The sequence below is a fragment of the Oncorhynchus tshawytscha genome, unplaced genomic scaffold (assembly GCF_018296145.1).
Source record: "Oncorhynchus tshawytscha isolate Ot180627B unplaced genomic scaffold, Otsh_v2.0 Un_contig_237_pilon_pilon, whole genome shotgun sequence".
Lineage (NCBI taxonomy): Eukaryota > Metazoa > Chordata > Actinopteri > Salmoniformes > Salmonidae > Oncorhynchus > Oncorhynchus tshawytscha.
In genome coordinates, this window is record NW_024609779.1 from 452501 (window position 1) to 471252 (window position 18752).

Sequence of the window (18752 nt, forward strand, 5' to 3'; positions counted from 1 at the left end):
GACACAGTGTAACCCACTGTTGAAGGACGAGACACAGTGTAACCTACTGTTGAAGGACGAGACACAGTGTAACCCACTGTTGAAGGACGAGACACAGTGTAACCCACTGTTGAAGGACGAGACACAGTGTAACCTACTGTTGAAGGACGAGACACAGTGTAACCCACTGTTGAAGGACGAGACACAGTGTAACCTACTGTTGAAGGACGAGACACAGTGTAACCTACTGTTGGAGGACGAGACACAGTGTAACCTACTATTTAACCAGGTAGGCTGGTTGAGAACAAGTTCTCATTTACAACTGTGACCTGACCAAGATCAAGCAAAAGCAGTGTGAACAGACAACAACAGAGTTACACATGGAGTAAACAAGCATACAGTCAATAACACAATAGAGAAGTCTATATACAGTGTGTGCAAATGGAGTAAGGGGGTAAGGCAATAAATAGGCCATAGTAGCAAAGTAATTACAATTTAGCAATTTACATTGGAGTGATAAATGTGCAGATGAGGATGTGCAAGTAGAAATACTGGTGTGGAAAAGAGCAGAAAACCAATATGAGGATGAGGTAGGTAGTTGGTTGGATGGGCTATTTACAGATTGGTTGTGTACAGCTGCAGAGGTCGGTAAGCTGCTCTGACAGCTGATGCTTAAAGTTAATGAGGGAGATATAAGACTCCAACTTCAGTGATTTTTGCAATTCGTTCCAGTCATTGGCAGCAGAGAACTGGAAGGAAAGGAGGCCAAAGGAGGTGTTGGCTTTGGGGGCGGCCAGTGAGATATACCTGCTGGAGCGTGTGCTACGGGTGGATGTTGTTATGGTGACCAGTGAGCTGAGATGAGCGGGGGTTTACCTAGCATAGACTTATAGATGACATGGAGCCAGTGGGTTTGGCGACGAGTATGAAGCGAGGACCAGCCAACGAGAGCATACAGGTCGCAGTGGTGGGTAGTATATGGTGCTTTGGTGACAAAACGGATGGCACTGTGATAGACTGCATCCAATTTGCTGAGTAGAGTATCAGTAGTCAGTTTTACGAGGGTATGTTTGGCAGCACGAGTGAAGGATGCTTTGCTGCGAAATAGGAAGCCGATTCTAGATTTAATTTTGGATTGGAGATGCTTAATGTGAGTCTGGAAGGAGAGTTTACAGTCTAACCAGACACCTAGGTATTTGTAGTTGTCCACATATATTCTAAGTCAGAACCGTCCAGAGTAGTGATGCTAGTCGGCGGGCAGGTGGAGGCAGCAATCGTTTGAAGAGCATGCATTTGGTTTTACTAGCATTTAAGAGCAGTTGGAGGCCACGGAAGGAGTGTTGTATGGCATTGAAGCTTGTTGTTAAGTGTCCAACGGAGGGCCAAAAGTATACAGAATGGTGTCGTCTGCGTAGAGGTGGATCAGAGAATCACCAGCAGCAAGAGCGACATCATTGATGTATACAGAGAAAAGAGTCGGCCCGAGAATTGAACCCTGTGGAACCCCCATAGAGACTGCCAGAGGTCCGGACAACAGGCCCTCCGATTTGACACACTGAACTCTATCTGAGAAGTAGTTAGTGAACCAGGCGAGGCAGTCATTTGAGAAACCAAGGCTATTGAGGGACGAGACACAGTGTAACCCACTGTTGAGGGACGAGACTCAATGTTATATTATGAATTATGTTTTTAGAATAAAATACATTAAAATCTGTAATATCTTGGACTCTGTGTGCAATAATAGTGTTTAACATGATTTTTGAATGACTGCCCCATCTCTGTAACCCACACATACAATGATATGGAAAAAGACCTCAGTCAAGCAGTGAATTTCAAACACAGTTGCAGCCGCTAAGACCAGGGAGGTGTTCCAGTGCCTCGCAAAGACGGGCACCCATTGGTAGGTGGGTAAAAACAAAAGGAAGCATAAATTAAATATCCCTTTGAGCATGGTGAAGTTATTAATGACCGTTGGAAAGGGGGATACCTAGTTATTAATGACAGTTACCTAGTCAGTTGGAAAGGGGGGTACCTAGTCAGTTGGAAAGGGGGGTACCTAGTCAGTTGGAAAGGGGGATACCTAGTCAGTTGGAAAGGGGGATACCTAGTCAGTTGGAAAGGGGGATACCTAGTCAGTTGGAAAGGGGGATACCTAGTCAGTTGGAAAGGGGGATACCTAGTCAGTTGGAAAGGGGGATACCTAGTCAGTTGGAAAGGGGGATACCTAGTCAGTTGGAAAGGGGGTACCTAGTCAGTTGGAAAGGGGGATACCTAGTCAGTTGGAAAGGGGGATACCTAGTCAGTTGGAAAGGGGGATACCTAGTCAGTTGGAAAGGGGGATACCTAGTCAGTTGGAAAGGGGGATACCTAGTCAGTTGGAAAGGGGGATACCTAGTCAGTTGGAAAGGGGGATACCTAGTCAGTTGGAAAGGGGGATACCTAGTCAGTTGGAAAGGGGGATACCTAGTCAGTTGGAAAGGGGGATACCTAGTCAGTTGGGAAGGGGGGTACCTAGTCAGTTGGAAAGGGGGGATACCTAGTCAGTTGGAAAGGGGGATACCTAGTCAGTTGGAAAGGGGGATACCTAGTCAGTTGGAAAGGGAAAGTTGGAAAGGGGGATACCTAGTCAGTTGGAAAGGGGGATACCTAGTCAGTTGGAAAGGGGGATACCTAGTCAGTTGGAAAGGGGGATACCTAGTCAGTTGGAAAGGGGGATACCTAGTCAGTTGGAAAGGGGGATACCTAGTCAGTTGGAAAGGGGGATACCTAGTCAGTTGGAAAGGGGGGGATACCTAGTCAGTTGGAAAGGGGGATACCTAGTCAGTTGGAAAGGGGGGATACCTAGTCAGTTGGAAAGGGGGATACCTAGTCAGTTGGAAAGGGGGATACCTAGTCAGGGGGATACCTAGTCAGTTGGAAAGGGGGATACCTAGTCAGTTGGAAAGGGGGGTACCTAGTCAGTTGGAAAGGGGGTACCTAGTCAGGGAAAGGGGGGTACCTAGTCAGTTGGAAAGGGAAAGGGGGATACCTAGTCAGTTGGAAAGGGGGATACCTAGTCAGTTGGAAAGGGGGGTACCTAGTCAGTTGGAAAGGGGGGTACCTAGTCAGTTGGAAAGGGGGTACCTAGTCAGTTGGAAAGGGGGGTACCTAGTCAGTTGGAAAGGGGGATACCTAGTCAGTTGGAAAGGGGGATACCTAGTCAGTTGGAAAGGGGGATACCTAGTCAGTTGGAAAGGGGGATACCTAGTCAGTTGGAAAGGGGGATACCTAGTCAGTTGGAAAGGGGGGTACCTAGTCAGTTGGAAAGGGGGATACCTAGTCAGTTGGAAGGGGGATACCTAGTCAGTTGGGGGTACCTAGTCAGTTGGAAAGGGGGTACCTAGTCAGTTGTAACTGAACACCTTCAACTGAAATGTGTTTCCAGAATGTAACCCAACCCTCTGAATCAGAGAGGTGTGGGGGGGCTGCCTTAATCGACATCCACGTCTTCGGCGCACGGGAACAGTGGGTTAACTGCCTTGTTCAGGGGAACAGTGGGTTAACTGCCTTGTTCAGGGGAACAGTGGGTTAACTGCCTTGTTCAGGGGAACAGTGGGTTAACTGCCTTGCTCAGGGGAACAGTGGGTTAACTGCCTTGTTCAGGGGAACAGTGGGTTAACTGCCTTGCTCTGGGGAACAGTGGGTTAACTGCCTTGCTCAGGGGAACAGTGGTTAACTGCCTTGTTCAGGGGAACAGTGGGTTAACTGCCTTGCTCAGGGGAACAGTGGGTTAACTGCCTTGTTCAGGGGAACAGTGGGTTAACTGCCTTGCTCAGGGGAACAGTGGGTTAACTGCCTTGTTCAGGGGAACAGTGGGTTAACTGCCTTGCTCAGGGGAACAGTGGGTTAACTGCCTTGTTCAGGGGAACAGTGGGTTAACTGCCTTGTTCAGGGGAACAGTGGGTTAACTGCCTTGTTCAGGGGAACAGTGGGTTAACTGCCCTGTTCAGGGGAACAGTGGGTTAACTGCCCTGTTCAGGGGAACAGTGGGTTAACTGCCCTGTTCAGGGAATAGTGGGTTAACTGCCCTGTTCAGGGGAACAGTGGGATAACTGCCCTGTTCAGGGGAACAGTGGGTTAACTGCCTTGCTCAGGGGAACAGTGGGTTAACTGCCCTGTTCAGGGGAACAGTGGGATAACTGCCCTGTTCAGGGGAACAGTGGGTTAACTGCCTTGCTCAGGGGAATAGTGGGTTAACTGCCCTGTTCAGGGGAACAGTGGGATAACTGCCCTGTTCAGGGGAACAGTGGGTTAACTGCCTTGCTCAGGGGAACAGTGGGTTAACTGCCTTGTTCAGGGGAACAGTGGGTTAACTGCCTTGCTCAGGGGAACAGTGGGTTAACTGCCCTGTTCAGGGGAACAGTGGGTTAACTGCCCTGTTCAGGGGAACAGTGGGTTAACTGCCTTGCTCAGAGGCAGAACGACAGATTTTGTCCTTGTCAGCTCGGGGATTCATTTAGATGGATGGAGGGCTGTTTTATGGCTTGGCAACATTCTCACGCTGTTTGTGGATTCACACACTGTCAAGGCAACTGACGTGACTTTTAGTTAACCCTGTAAGGCGGGTTGAGTTTTCAAGACTATGCCATTACACACCAGGTTTCTGACTGTGCAGACCAAAGGTTAATAGTTACCATGCGTATCCTCTCATGTTTTCTCCCCCTCTTTCTCTCTCTTTCGCTCTCTTTTTTCTCTTTTTTTCTCTCCTCTCCTCTCTCTCCTTCTACTCTCCTTCTCTCTCTCTCCTCTCTCTCTTTCCTTCTCTCTCTCCCCTCTCTCCTTCTCCGTCTCACTCTCTCCTTCTACTCTCTACTTCTCCTCTCTCTCTCCTTCTCCTCTCTCTCTCTCCTTCTCCTCTCTCTCCATTCTACTCTCCCTCTCCTTTCTCTCTCTCCTCTCTCTCCTTCTCCTCTCTCTCCTCTCTCTCCTCTCTCTCCTTCTCCTCTCTCTCTCTCCTCTCTCTCCTCCTCTCACTCTCCTTCTCCTCTCTCTCTCTCCTTCTCTCTCCGTCTCTCTACTTCTACTGTCTCCTTCTCCTCTCTCTATCTCTCTCTCTCTCTCCGTCTCTCTCTCTCCTTCTCCTCTCTCTCTCCTTCTCCTCTCTCCTTCTCCTCTCTCCTTCTCCTCCTCTCTCTCCTTCTCCTTCTCTCTCTCTCTCAGGTACCTGTTTGCTCTCCAGATAAAGCATGATCTGGCATGTGGACGTCTGACCTGCAACGACACCAGTGCTGCTCTGCTGGTCTCTCATATCGTCCAGTGTAAGCATACTTTCTATTATAATATAGTTAGAGCTTCCTGATTTATTTTAGTACCGGCTCCAGTGTGGTAACGGCTCCAGTGTGGTAACGGCTCCAGTGTGGTAACGGCTCCAGTGTGGTAACGGCTCCAGTGTGGTAACGGCTCCAGTGTGGTAACGGCTCCAGTGTGTGTGGCTCCAGTGTGTGTTCCCGGCTCCAGTGTGGCTCCAGTGTGTTCCCGGCTCCAGTGTGGCTCCAGTGTGTTCCCGGCTCCAGTGTGTTCCCGGCTCCAGTGTGTCCAGTTCCCGGCTCCAGTGTGCTCCAGTGTGTCCCGGCTCCAGTGTGTCCCGGCTCCAGTGTGTCCCGGCTCCAGTGTGTCCCGGCTCCAGTGTGTCCCGGCTCCAGTGTGTCCCAGTGTGTACTCCAGCTCCAGTGTGTCCCGGCTCCAGTGTGTCCCGGCTCCAGTGTGTCCCGGCTCCAGTGTGTTCCCGGCTCCAGTGTGTTCCCGGCTCCAGTGTGTTCCCGGCTCCAGTGTGTTCCCGGCTCCAGTGTGTTCCCGGCTCCAGTGTGTTCCCGGCTCCAGTGTGTTCCCGGCTCATTGTGTACCGGCTCCAGTGTGTACCGGCTCCAGTGTGTACCGGCTCCAGTGTGTACCAGTGTGCTCCAGTGTGTACCGGCTCCAGTGTGTACCGGCTCCAGTGTGTACCGGCTCCAGTGTGTACCGGCTCCAGTGTGTACGGCTCCAGTGTGTAACGGCTCCAGTGTGTAACGGCTCCAGTGTGTACTCCAGTGTGTACCGGCTCCAGTGTGTACTGCAGTGTGTACCGGCTCCAGTGTGTACTCCAGTGTGTACCGGCTCCAGTGTGTACTCCAGTGTGTACCGGCTCCAGTGTGTACTCCAGTGGCTCCAGTGTGTACCGGCTCCAGTGTGTACCGGCTCCAGTGTGTACCGGCTCCAGTGTGTACCGGCTCCAGTGTGTACCGGCTCCAGTGTGTGTACCGGCTCCAGTGTGTGTACCGGCTCCAGTGTGTGTACCGGCTCCAGTGTGTGTACCGGCTCCAGTGTGTACCGGCTCCAGTGTGTACCGGCTCCAGTGTGTACCGGCTCCAGTGTGTACCGGCTCCAGCGTGTGCTCCAGTGTGTCCCGGCTCCAGTGTGTCCCGGCTCCAGTGTGTCCCGGCTCCAGTGTGTCCCGGCTCCAGTGTGTTCCCGGCTCCAGTGTGTTCCCGGCTCCAGTGTGTTCCCGGCTCCAGTGTGTTCCCGGCTCATTGTGTATTCCAGTGTGTACTCCAGTGTGTACCGGCTCCAGTGTGTACCGGCTCCAGTGTGTACCGGCTCCAGTGTGTAACGGCTCCAGTGTGTAACGGCTCCAGTGTGTGCTCCGGCTCCAGTGTGTACTGCAGTGTGTACCGGCTCCAGTGTGTACTGCAGTGTGTACCGGCTCCAGTGTGTACTCCAGTGTGTACCGGCTCCAGTGTGTACTCCAGTGTGTACCGGCTCCAGTGTGTACTCCAGTGTGTACCGGCTCCAGTGTGTGTACTCCACCGGCTCCAGTGTGTACCGGCTCCAGTGTGTACCGGCTCCAGTGTGTACCGGCTCCAGTGTGTACCGGCTCCAGTGTGTGCTCCAGTGTGTACCGGCTCCAGTGTGTACTCCAGTGTGTACTCCAGTGTACTGGCTCCAGTGTGGTAACGGCTCCAGTGTGGTAACGGCTCCAGTGTGTCTCCAGTGTGTCTCCAGTGTTTTCCCGGCTCCAGTGTGTTCCCGGCTCCAGTGTGTTCCCGGCTCCAGTGTGTTCCCGGCTCATTGTGTATTCCAGTGTGTACCGGCTCCAGTGTGTATTCCCGGCTCCAGTGTGTAACGGCTCCAGTCCAGTGTGTTCCCGGCTCCAGTGTGTACTCCAGTGTGTACCGGCTCCAGTGTGTAACGGCTCCAGTGTGTTCCCGGCTCCAGTGTGTTCCCGGCTCCAGTGTGTACCGGCTCCAGTGTGTACCGGCTCCAGTGTGTACCGGTCCAGTGTGTACTCCAGTGTGTACCGGCTCCAGTGTGTACTCCAGTGTATACTCCAGTGTATACTCCAGTGTGTGCTCCAGTGTGTAACGGCTCCAGTGTGTACTCCAGTGTGTACCGGCTCCAGTGTGTACTCCAGTGTGTACCGGCTCCAGTGTGTAACGGCTCCAGTGTGTAACGGCTCCAGTGTGTACTCCAGTGTGTACTCCAGTGTGTACTCCAGTGTGTGCTCCAGTGTGTACCGGCTCCAGTGTGTACCGGCTCCAGTGTGTGCTCCAGTGTGTACCGGCTCCAGTGTGTACCGGCTCCAGTGTGTGCTCCAGTGTGTACTCCAGTGTGTACCGGCTCCAGTGTGTACTCCAGTGTGTGCTCCAGTGTGTGCTCCAGTGTGTGCTCCAGTGTGTGCTCCAGTGTGTGCTCCAGTGTGTACTCCAGTGTGTACCGGCTCCAGTGTGTGCTCCAGTGTGTACCGGCTCCAGTGTGTGCTCCAGTGTGTACCGGCTCCAGTGTGTGTGTGTACTCCAGTGTGTACCGGCTCCAGTGTGTACCGGCTCCAGTGTGTACCGGCTCCAGTGTGTACTCCAGTGTGTGCTCCAGTGTGTACCGGCTCCAGTGTGTACTCCAGTGTGTACTCCAGTGTGTACCGGCTCCAGTGTGTACTCCAGTGTGTGCTCCAGTGTGTACCGGCTCCAGTGTATACTCCAGTGTGTACCGGCTCCAGTGTGTACTCCAGTGTATACTCCAGTGTGTTCCGGCTCCAGTGCCGATATTTCTGTTCCAAATAGTTGATGGGGTGGTTAATATGCTGAGAGGAACCATTTTTCTGAATACATAAAAATACCTGTCAGACAAATCGTCAGGGCCACGGAGCAAATTCAGAATCACTTAGTTGCCATGGAACCTGTCCCGTTCTCATCACCGTGGGGTGATCTGGAGAGACTGTAGCTGAATACCTGACAGAGGGAAAAGCTGCCAGTTCAGGCTCTAGTGGGGTAATCTGGAGAGACTATAGCTAAATACCTGACACAGGGAAAATCTGCCAGTTCAGGCTCTAGTGGGGTAATCTGGAGAGACTGTAGCTGAATACCTGACAGAGGAAAAGCTGCCAGTTCAGGTTCTAGTGGGGTAATCTGGAGAGACTGTAGCTGAATACCTGACAGAGGGAAAAGCTGCCAGTTCAGGCTCTAGTGGGGTAATCTGGAGAGACTGTAGCTGAATACCTGACACAGGGAAAAGCTGCCAGTTCAGGCTCTAGTGGGGTAATCTGGAGAGACTGTAGCTGAATACCTGACAGAGGGAAAAGCTGCCAGTTCAGGTTCTAGTGGGGTAATCTGGAGAGACTGTAGCTGAATACCTGACAGAGGGAAAAGCTGCCAGTTCAGGCTCTAGTGGGGTGACGTCTGTGTGGATTGAACTCTCCTCTTGGTTATTCAGTAACACTCCTCTCCCCTTTCTCCTCTCTCTCTCCTACTCCTCTCTCTCGTCTCTCCTCCCTCTCTCTCTCGTCTCTCCTCTCTCTCTCGTCTCTCCTCTCTCTCTCGTCTCTCCTCTCTCTCTCTCTCGTCTCTCTCTCTCTCTCTCTCTCTCTCTCTCTCCTCTCTCTCTCGTCTCTCCTCTCTCTCTCGTCTCTCCTCTCTCTCTCCTCTCTCTCTCGTCTCTCCTCTCTCTCTCGTCTCTCCTCTCTCTCTACTTCTCCTCTCTCTACTTCTCTCTCTCTCTCTCCCTCTCGTCTCTCCTCTCTCTCTCTCTCTCTCGTCTCTCTCTCTCTCTCTCTCTCTCTCTCTCTCTCTCTCTCTCTCGTCTCTCTCGTCTCTCTCTCGTCTCTCTCGTCTCTCTCTCGTCTCTCTCTCGTCTCTCTCTCGTCCTCGTCTCTCCTACTCTCTCTCTCCTCCCTCTCGTCTCTCCTCCCTCTCTCCTCTCTCTCCTCCCTCTCGCCTCTCTCCTCCCTCTCGCCCTCTCTCCTCCCTCTCGCCTCTCCTCCCTCTCGCTCTCTCTCCTCCCTCTCGCCTCTCTCCTCCCTCTCGCCTCTCTCCTCCCTCTCGCCTCTCTCCTCCCTCTCGCCTCTCTCTCCTCCTCCCTCTCGCCTCTCCTCTCTCTCTTCTCCTCCATCTCATCTCTCCTGTTTCTCTTCTATTCCCTATCCCTTCTGACTCTTCTACTCTCTCCTATCTTTCCCTCTTTCTCGGTCTCTCCTCTCTTCTCTCCACAGCTGAGATCGGGGACTTTGACGAGGTCCAGAGTTTTCAGCACCTTCTTCACAACAAGTACATGCCTAACCAGGACGCTCTGATGGACAAGATCACAGAGTACCACCACAAGCACGTGTGAGTCACTCTACCTTTCTCTGGACCCTCCTGCAAAGTTGGAGTTTGGGTCACATACAAAGTGTCGACTACCGATCGCTGTCCGCGGTTCTGAAATTGCGATGTCTACGCGGTTGCCTATCGACAGGCTACCAGATGATGTGGTGTTTGGCTTTAATGGAGACGTGTTTATTTAGATTGGGTTGCCGTGTTTCGCCTCGTGTTTCTCGGAGCTACAGGCCTACGGCGTCACAATGCTGCTATTTACAACGTTGGCTGACGGAAATCACGGATTTATTTGTTCACTAAATTAAAGTGGGAAATTCAAACATTTGCAGATTGGAAAATTTATGTTTGATTCAACCGCATACTAATCAGTAACCAATCATTTTTTTGGGGGGGGGGGGTGTACCGTCGTGCCTTTGGAAAATATTCAGAACCCTTGACTTTAATCCACATTTTGTTACGTTACAGCCTTATTCTAAAATGGATTCAAAATTATCATTTTCTCCTATCTATACACAATACCCCATAATGTCAAAGCAAAAACAGGTTTTTAGAAATGTTTGCAAGGACTGTGTCGAGGTACAGATCTGGGGAAAGGTCGAGGTACAGATCTGGGGAAAGGTCTCCAAGAACACAGTGGCCTTATAAATGAAACGTTTGTAACGACTAAGATTCTGCCTCGAACTGGCCGCCCGGCCAAACTAAGCAATCAGGGGAGAAGGGCCTTGGTCAGGGGGGTGGCCAAGACCCGAACTGGCCGCCCGGCCAGACTAAGCAATCGGGAGAGAAGGGCCTTGGTCAGGGGGTGGCCAAGACCCGAACTGGCCGCCCGGCCAGACTAAGCAATCGGGGGAGAAGGGCCTTGGTCAGGGGTGGCCAAGACCCAAACTGGCCGCCCGGCCAAACTAAGCAATCGGGGAGAAGGGCCTTGGTCAGGGAGGTGGCCAAGACCCGAACTGGCCGCCCGGCCAAACTAAGCAATCGGGGGAGAAGGGCCTTGGTCAGGGAGGTGGCCAAGACCCGTACTGGCCGCCCGGCCAAACTAAGCAATCGGGGGAGAAGGGCCTTGGTCAGGGAGGTGGCCAAGACCCGAACTGGCCGCCCGGCCAGACTAAGCAATCGGGGGAGAAGGGCCTTGGTCAGGGAGGTGGCCAAGACCCGAACTGGCCGCCCGGCCAAACTAAGCAATCGGGGGAGAAGGGCCTTGGTCAGGGAGGTGGCCAAGACCCGAACTGGCCGCCCGGCCAAACTAAGCAATCGGGGGAGAAGGGCCTTGGTAAGGGGGGTGGCAAAGACCCGATAGTCACTCTGACAGCGCTCCACCAATCTGTAGAGATAGGAGAACCTTCCAGAAGGACAACCATCTCTGCAGCACTCCACCAATCAGGCCTTTAACGGTAGACTGACCAGACAGAAGCCATTCCTCAGTAAAAAGGCACATGACAGATTACATCAGAAAGATGAGAAGTTAGATGATGATTTAGCTGCTGTAGATGAAGCTTGATGTACATCAGTAGCCAAGGCCCAGTGTTATGTAATGCAGTACTGTAGTGTCTAGCATCCAGCCAGCGTCAGAGCAGTGTTGTTGTTAATCTGACAGGCAACGTCCCTGTCCCTGTCTCTGTCCCTGTCCCTGTCCCTGCACCCACACAGATGGTTAGAGATAGTAATCCATAAAGCGCCCCCTGCCTTCCAGCCTTCCCTGTAAAACTATTGTGGGACTGATGGAACAAGTCTGTCCCTGTCTTTCCTTTCCCAGAATTCCAGCTGAGATGACTCATCCATTCCTTGGGTGTGTGCCAGGGCCACTTCCTCTCCCTCATCCCTCCCTCCTCTGCTCTCTCTCCCAGCCTCTCCTCCCAGAGATGGGCACCAGTCCTACGCTTTAGTTTTCCCTGGGTGTAGATGTTGTCCCTAACCACAGATCTAGGATCAGATGACCCTTACCCTAGTCTTCCCTGGGTGTAGACGTTGTCCCTAACCACAGATCTAGGATCAGATGACCCCTAGTCTTCCCTGGGTGTAGACGTTGTCCCTAACCACAGATCTAGGATCAGATGACCCCTAGTCTTCCCTGGGTATAGACGTTGTCCCTAACCACAGATCTAGGATCAGATGATCCTACCCCTAGTCTTCCATGGGTATAGACGTTGTCCCTAACCACAGATCTAGGATCAGATGACCCCTAGTCTTCCATGGGTATAGACGTTGTCCCTAACCACAGATCTAGGATCAGATGACCCTACCCCTGGTCTTCCCTGGGTATAGACGTTGTCCCTAACCACAGATCTAGGATCAGATGATCCCTAGTCTTCCCTGGGTGTAGACGTTGTCCCTAACCACAGATCTAGGATCAGATGATCCCTAGTCTTCCCTGGGTGTAGACGTTGTCCCTAACCACAGATCTAGGATCAGATGACCCCTAGTCTTCCCTGGGTGTAGACGTTGTCCCTAACCACAGATCTAGGATCAGATGACCCCTAGTCTTTCATGGGTATAGACGTTGTCCCTAACCACAGATCTAGGATCAGATGACCCTACCCCTAGTCTTCCATGCCCCCTTTTACTCCCTCTCTATCTGCCCTACCAACCCCCTCTACCCCCTCTTCCCTCTGTGTCTGCCCTACCAACCCCCTCTCCCCTCTGTGTCTGTCCTACCAACCAACCCCTCTTCCCCCTGTGTCTGCCCTACCAACCCCCTCTACTCCCTCTACACTCTGTCTGCCTTACCTACTCCCTTTACACTCTCTGTCTGCCTTACCTACTCCCTCTACACTTTGTGTCTTTCCTACCAACCCCCTCTACACTCTCTGTCTGCCTTACCTACTCCCTCTACACTTTGTGTCTGCCCTACCAACCCCCTCTACCCTCTGTGTCTTTCCTACCAACCTTCTCTACACTCTCTGTCTGCCCCACCAACCCCCCTCACTGTCTGCCCTACCAACCCCCCCCTCTATCCTCTCCACCCTGTGTGTCTATCCTACCAAACCGGGCCCCTCTCCACCCCCCAAACCAACCACTGTCCCTCAGGAGACCAGCCAGCCCAGATCAGAGCAGGAAGGATGGAAGTGCCTAATTCAGGCCCACATACAGGAAACAGGAAACTATTTCCACTCAGCAGATTTAGTAACTCAGTCTCTCATGTGTTGGTGGGGAGGCGGAGGGCAATATATTATCCAACATATTGGTTAAGCAAGCATTATGTTCATGGATTATATTAGTTTAATGGGTTCTATTAGTTTAATGGATTCTATTAGTTTAATGGGTTCTATTAGTTTAATGGGTTCTATTAGTTTAATGGATTCTATTAGTTTAATGGGTTCTATTAGTTTAATGGATTCTATTAGTTTAATATACAAAGATTCTATTAGTTTAATGGGTTCTATTAGTTTAATGGATTCTATTAGTTTAGTGGATTCTATTAGTTTAATGGGTTCTATTAGTTTAGTGGATTCTATTAGTTTAATGGGTTCTATTAGTTTAATGGATTCTATTAGTTTAATGGATTCTATTAGTTTAATGGGTTCTATTAGTTTAATGGGTTCTATTAGTTTAATATACAAAGATTCTATTAGTTTAATGGGTTCTATTAGTTTAATGGATTCTATTAGTTTAGTGGATTCTATTAGTTTAATGGATTCTATTAGTTTAATGGGTTCTATTAGTTTAATGGATTCTATTAGTTTAATGGATTCTATTAGTTTAATATACAAAGATTCTATTAGTTTAATGGGTTCTATTAGTTTAATGGATTCTATTAGTTTAATGGATTATATTAGTTTAATGGATTCTATTAGTTTAATGGGTTCTATTAGTTTAATGGGTTCTATTAGTTTAATGGATTCTATTAGTTTAATGGATTCTATTAGTTTAATGGATTCTATTAGTTTAATGGATTCTATTAGTTTAGTGGATTCTATTAGTTTAATGGGTTCTATTAGTTTAATGGATTCTATTAGTTTAATGGATTCTATTAGTTTAATGGATTCTATTAGTTTAGTGGATTCTATTAGTTTAATGGATTCTATTAGTTTAATGGATTCTATTAGTTTAATGGATTCTATTAGTTTAATGGATTCTATTAGTTTAATGGATTCTATTAGTTTAATGGATTCTATTAGTTTAATATACATGGATTCTATTAGTTTAATGGATTCTATTAGTTTAATGGATTCTATTAGTTTAATATACAAAGATTCTATTAGTTTAATGGATTCTATTAGTTTAATGGATTCTATTAGTTTAATATACATGGATTCTATTAGTTTAATGGGTTCTATTAGTTTAATGGATTCTATTAGTTTAATATACAAAGATTCTATTAGTTTAATGGATTCTATTAGTTTAATATACAAAGATTCTATTAGTTTAATGGATTCTATTAGTTTAATGGGTTCTATTAGTTTAATGGATTCTATTAGTTTAATGGATTATATTAGTTTAATGGATTATATTAGTTTAATGGGTTCTATTAGTTTAATATACATGGATTCTATTAGTTTAATGGGTTCTATTAGTTTAATGGATTCTATTAGTTTAATGGATTCTATTAGTTTAATGGATTCTATTAGTTTAATGGATTCTATTAGTTTAATGGATTCTATTAGTTTAATGGGTTCTATTAGTTTAATGGATTCTATTAGTTTAATGGGTTCTATTAGTTTAATGGATTCTATTAGTTTAATGGATTCTATTAGTTTAATGGATTCTATTAGTTTAATGGATTCTATTAGTTTAATGGATTCTATTAGTTTAATGGATTCTATTAGTTTAATGGATTCTATTAGTTTAATGGATTCTATTAGTTTAATATACATGGATTCTATTAGTTTAATGGATTCTATTAGTTTAATGGATTCTATTAGTTTATATACAAAGATTCTATTAGTTTAATGGATTCTATTAGTTTAATGGATTCTATTAGTTTAATATACATGGATTCTATTAGTTTAATGGGTTCTATTAGTTTAATGGATTCTATTAGTTTAATATACAAAGATTCTATTAGTTTAATGGATTCTATTAGTTTAATATACAAAGATTCTATTAGTTTAATGGATTCTATTAGTTTAATGGGTTCTATTAGTTTAATGGATTCTATTAGTTTAATGGATTATATTAGTTTAATGGATTATATTAGTTTAATGGGTTCTATTAGTTTAATGGATTCTATTAGTTTAATGGATTCTATTAGTTTAATGGGTTCTATTAGTTTAATGGATTCTATTAGTTTAATGGATTATATTAGTTTAATGGATTCTATTAGTTTAATGGATTATATTAGTTTAATATACAAAGATTCTATTAGTTTAATGGATTATATTAGTTTAATGGATTATATTAGTTTAATGGATTCTATTAGTTTAATGGATTCTATTAGTTTAATGGATGCTATTAGTTTAGTGGATTCTATTAGTTTAATGGGTTCTATTAGTTTAATGGGTTCTATTAGTTTAATGGATTCTATTAGTTTAATGGATTCTATTAGTTTAATGGATTCTATTAGTTTAATGGATTCTATTAGTTTAATGGATTCTATTAGTTTAATGGATTCTATTAGTTTAATGGATTCTATTAGTTTAATGGATTATATTAGTTTAATGGATTATATTAGTTTAATGGATTATATTAGTTTAATGGATTCTATTAGTTTAGTGGGTTCTATTAGTTTAATGGGTTCTATTAGTTTAATGTTTAATTGATTCTATTAGTTTAATATACATGGATTCTATTAGTTTAATGGATTCTATTAGTTTAATGGATTCTATTAGTTTAATGGATTCTATTAGTTTAATGGATTCTATTAGTTTAATGGATTCTATTAGTTTAATATACATGGATTCTATTAGTTTAATGGATTCTATTAGTTTAATGGATTCTATTAGTTTAATGGATTCTATTAGTTTAATGGATTCTATTAGTTTAATGGATTCTATTAGTTTAATGGATTCTATTAGTTTAATGGATTCTATTAGTTTAATGGATTCTATTAGTTTAATGGATTCTATTAGTTTAATGGATTATATTAGTTTAATGGATGGATTCTATTAGTTTAATGGGTTCTATTAGTTTAATGGATTCTATTAGTTTAATGGGTTCTATTAGTTTAGTGGGTTCTATTAGTTTAGTGGATTATATTAGTTTAATGGATTCTATTAGTTTAGTGGATTCTATTAGTTTAATATACAAAGATTCTATTAGTTTAATGGATTCTATTAGTTTAATGGATTCTATTAGTTTAATGGATTCTATTAGTTTAATGGATTCTATTAGTTTAATGGGTTCTATTAGTTTAATGGATTCTATTAGTTTAATGGATTCTATTAGTTTAATGGATTCTATTAGTTTAATGGATTCTATTAGTTTAATGGATTCTATTAGTTTAATGGATTCTATTAGTTTAATGGATTCTATTAGTTTAATGGATTCTATTAGTTTAATGGATTCTATTAGTTTAATGGATTCTATTAGTTTAATATACAAAGATTCTATTAGTTTAATGGATTCTATTAGTTTAATGGATTCTATTAGTTTAATGGATTCTATTAGTTTAATGGATTCTATTAGTTTAATGGATTCTATTAGTTTAATGGATTCTATTAGTTTAATGGATTCTATTAGTTTAATGGATTCTATTAGTTTAATGGATTCTATTAGTTTAATGGATTCTATTAGTTTAATGGATTCTATTAGTTTAATGGATTCTATTAGTTTAATGGGTTCTATTAGTTTAATGGATTCTATTAGTTTAATGGATTATATTAGTTTAATGGATTCTATTAGTTTAATGGGTTCTATTAGTTTAATGGATTCTATTAGTTTAGTGGGTTCTATTAGTTTAGTGGGTTCTATTAGTTTAGTGGGTTCTATTAGTTTAATGGGTTCTATTAGTTTAATGGATTCTATTAGTTTAATATACAAAGATTCTATTAGTTTAATGGATTCTATTAGTTTAATGGATTCTATTAGTTTAATATACAAAGATTCTATTAGTTTAATGGATTCTATTAGTTTAGTGGGTTCTATTAGTTTAGTGGGTTCTATTAGTTTAGTGGGTTCTATTAGTTTAATGGGTTCTATTAGTTTAATGGATTCTATTAGTTTAATATACAAAGATTCTATTAGTTTAATGGATTCTATTAGTTTAATGGATTCTATTAGTTTAATGGGTTCTATTAGTTTAATATACAAAGATTCTATTAGTTTAATGGATTCTATTAGTTTAATATACAAAGATTCTATTAGTTTAATGGATTCTATTAGTTTAATATACAAAGATTCTATTAGTTTAATGGGTTCTATTAGTTTAATGGGTTCTATTAGTTTAATGGATTCTATTAGTTTAATATACATGGATTCTATTAGTTTAATGGATTCTATTAGTTTAATGGGTTCTATTAGTTTAATATACATGGATTCTATTAGTTTAATGGATTCTAATAGTTTAATGGATTCTATTAGTTTAATGGGTTCTATTAGTTTAATATACAAAGATTCTATTAGTTTAATGGGTTCTATTAGTTTAATGGGTTCTATTAGTTTAATGGATTCTATTAGTTTAATGGGTTCTATTAGTTTAATGGATTCTATTAGTTTAATGGATTCTATTAGTTTAATATACAAAGATTCTATTAGTTTAATGGATTCTATTAGTTTAATATACAAAGATTCTATTAGTTTAATGGGTTCTATTAGTTTAATGGATTCTATTAGTTTAATGGATTCTATTAGTTTAATGGGTTCTATTAGTTTAATGGATTCTATTAGTTTAATGGATTCTATTAGTTTAATGGATTCTATTAGTTTAATATACAAAGATTCTATTAGTTTAATGGGTTCTATTAGTTTAATGGATTCTATTAGTTTAATGGGTTCTATTAGTTTAGTGGATTCTATTAGTTTAATGGATTCTATTAGTTTAATATACAAAGATTCTATTAGTTTAATGGGTTCTATTAGTTTAATGGGTTCTATTAGTTTAATGGATTCTATTAGTTTAATGGGTTCTATTAGTTTAATGGATTCTATTAGTTTAATGGATTCTATTAGTTTAATGGATTCTATTAGTTTAATATACAAAGATTCTATTAGTTTAATGGGTTCTATTAGTTTAATGGATTCTATTAGTTTAATGGATTCTATTAGTTTAATGGGTTCTATTAGTTTAATGGATTCTATTAGTTTAATGGATTCTATTAGTTTAATGGATTCTATTAGTTTAATGGATTCTATTAGTTTAATGGGTTCTATTAGTTTAATGGGTTCTATTTTTATATTAATTGATTATTTTAGTTAATAGTTTTATACAGTGATCAGCTTTCTTTATAAGGCTGTTTGTTGCACTGAATTAGTCAACATATTTATGACAGAAGGAACCGTGGAAACTGTCCAACGTGATGTTAAAACGCTAACGCATTGGTATGTGTCCTGTGTGTCCCCAAAGGACAGACGCCATTAGAGTCAGACTATGATATGATAAAGTGTTGGTATGTGTCCTGTGTGTCCCCAGGGGACAGACGCCAGACTATGATATGATAAAGTGTTGGTATGTGTCCTGTGTGTCCCCAGAGGACAGACTATGATATGATAGTGTTGGTATGTGTCCTGTGTGTCCCCAGAGGACAGACTATGATATGATAGTGTTGGTATGTGTCCTGTGTGTCCCCAGAGGACAGACTATGATAGTGTTGGTATGTGTCCTGTGTGTCCCCAGAGGACAGACTATGATATGATAGTGTTGGTGTGTGTCCCCAGAGGACAGACTATGATATGATAGTGTTGGTATGTGTCCTGTGTCCTCAGAGGACAGACTCCAGCGGAGTCAGACTATGATATGATAGTGTTGGTATGTGTCCTGTGTCCCCAGAGGACAGACTCCAGCGGAGTCAGACTATCAGCTATTGGAGATGGCCCGGCGGTTGGAGATGTACGGAGTCAGGCTCCACCCTGCTAAGGACCGAGAGGGGACCAAGCTCAGTCTGGCTGTGTCTCATATTGGACTGCTGGTGTTTCAGGTACTGTATGTGCTCCAGATGTTTATCCACCAGGAACATGGGTTAGGGTTAGGGTTAGGGGTTAGGGTTAGGGTTAGGGTTAGGGGTTAGGGTTAGGGGTTAGGGACTGCTGGTGTTTCAGGTACTGTATGTGCTCCAGATGTTTATCCACCAGGAACATGGG

At 44.1% G+C, this 18752-nt stretch overlaps 1 protein-coding gene across 1 annotated transcript in view; it reads left to right on the forward strand.

The window, feature by feature from the left end:
- The window catches only part of LOC112240463 (FERM, ARHGEF and pleckstrin domain-containing protein 1-like), a gene marked incomplete at its 3' end in the record, with an annotated part of 42352 nt that extends 23763 nt beyond the window's left edge, over window positions 1-18589 (forward strand). Inside the window, 3 exon segments of the mRNA XM_042317972.1 lie at window positions 5179-5276; window positions 9476-9590; window positions 18442-18589. Of these exon segments, the coding sequence (XP_042173906.1) occupies window positions 5179-5276; window positions 9476-9590; window positions 18442-18589 (361 nt within the window).
- Between the last annotated feature and the right edge of the window lie 163 nt (window positions 18590-18752).